We start from the raw sequence: 1,757 nt of genomic DNA, 5'->3' as shown, positions 1-1,757 counted from the left end.
ACACTGAGGGTGCGGGCGCAACACTGAGGGTTGCGATCCTGTTGCCGGTCCCGGTCCGGTACGGGCGCGACACTGAGGGTTGCGATCCGTTGCCGGTCACGAAAAAAGACAAAAAGGAAAAAATAAATAAATAAATAAATAAAAAATAAAAAAAAAAACAACACAGAGGTTAGCTCAGTTGGTTAGAGCACAGTGTTTGGATCCCGTTACCAGCCAACCACCAAAAAACACACAAACCAAAAAAAAAAAAAAAAAACTACCACAACACTTACAGAAAGCTTGTCTGGGTTGATCCAGTTGTTTTCAGGAAACTGCACATCAAACTTTATGTAAAGATCACCTTTTTCAAAGGGATTACGATACTGTGGCATTCCTTCGCCTCGAACTACGCGAACACATCCTATTGAGTAAAAAAAGAAACAATTAAAAATTTGACCAAAGAAAGGTGTTCAACAGTATTGAGAGTTACCCACTATAAAAAAATTACATGTAAGAACACATGGACCTGGATCAGATAAAACCAAGATTTACCTGGTTCAATTACTTTGCCAGGAGGGTATTTCACCACAATCTGACGTCCATCAAGGTGCTTAAATGTGAACTGAAATCCACATAGAGCTTCAACAAGTCCTATCTTATATGTCATGTGCAAATCATTCCCATCTCTCTGAAACACCTATAGATAAAGCACATAAGAAACACAATTTTTTAAAAAAAATTAAGGAGTCATACCCTGTTGTACTATGTTCCTTCTATCAATTTCAAAACCTTAATTCTACTATTCACTGCAGAAACCAAAGTGCCACTGTCCCTAATTCCCTAAATTAATATTAGGAAAGCTGGCTATTACCAAGTAATATGCTAGAAACTTCTATTAGGAAGGAACTGGAAGAAATGACATATAAAAGCAACAGAGCTGAAACTCCAAAAAGAGAACCCGGTATGTTCTGGAATTAAGGCCCACTTTCTGACTCTGGACAAAAAGCTACAGAAAGCCTAGGGGGTTTCTGTAGAACAGGCTTATCCTGGAGTGCCACCCAGGCATAATCTTAATAGGGGAAGGGGAGGGTCCAAGTTCAACATAAAAAACTCAACCAGTAATGTTCAGTCAGTAAAGTCAAGGGGTTCAACACCATGCTTCATGAATGTACAAACAAGTTTTACCTCTGCTAAAATTCAAAACTTACTTAGATAAATGTAAATTAAACAGCAAATCCCAACGTTGGCTTATTCATATTGCACTATAAGTCTATGGACTAGATAATGCAAAGGTTATTGAATAAGCACAAAGAATATCTGAGCTTTCAATGTGTAGAAAAAAATACATCCAGTTTCACATTCTAAACTTGTAATTTTTGCTTAGGATAATTTACACATATCTACTCTTAACTTCTGAAATTTAAGATGAAACAAAATAAACTGCACTGAAAGGTCAGATGGATTTTTTCAATACATTATTCAGTCTTCTAAAGAACAATCCTGGCTGATTCACTTAGAGGAAATCTGAAAGATAGGCTCTTTCCCTAAATTATTCTAAATTGTTCATTTAGAGGAAATCTGAAAGATAGGCTCTTTCCCTAAATTATTCTAAATTCACCCATAAAAGAAAGTTAAACTATTATCTTAATGAGTGGTTCTGGACCTCAGCACTCAGAACTGGCTTCAGCAGCACCAGGAAACTTGTTAGAAACACACATTCTGGGCCGGCCCGGTGGCGCGCTGGATAGTGCGCCGCTTGGGAAGCGCGGTGGCGCTCC

The 1,757-nt window shown here is 38.1% G+C and overlaps 1 protein-coding gene across 1 annotated transcript in view; it reads right to left on the bottom strand.

The window, feature by feature from the left end:
* DNAJA2 (DnaJ (Hsp40) homolog, subfamily A, member 2) overlaps positions 1-1,757 on the bottom strand; it is a 14,636-nt gene that overhangs the window by 2,007 nt on the left and 10,872 nt on the right. Inside the window, exons 7-8 of the mRNA XM_008585701.1 lie at positions 532-676; positions 273-400 (exon numbers count right to left, since the gene is read on the bottom strand). Of these exons, the coding sequence (XP_008583923.1) occupies positions 273-400; positions 532-676 (273 nt within the window). The remainder of the gene's footprint in view (positions 1-272; positions 401-531; positions 677-1,757) is intronic.

The sequence above is a fragment of the Galeopterus variegatus genome, unplaced genomic scaffold (assembly GCF_000696425.1).
Source record: "Galeopterus variegatus unplaced genomic scaffold, G_variegatus-3.0.2 Scaffold3676, whole genome shotgun sequence".
NCBI lineage: Eukaryota > Metazoa > Chordata > Mammalia > Dermoptera > Cynocephalidae > Galeopterus > Galeopterus variegatus.
The sequence above is the reverse complement of the archived record's forward strand: the minus strand, read 5'-3'. Positions and strand labels throughout refer to the sequence as shown.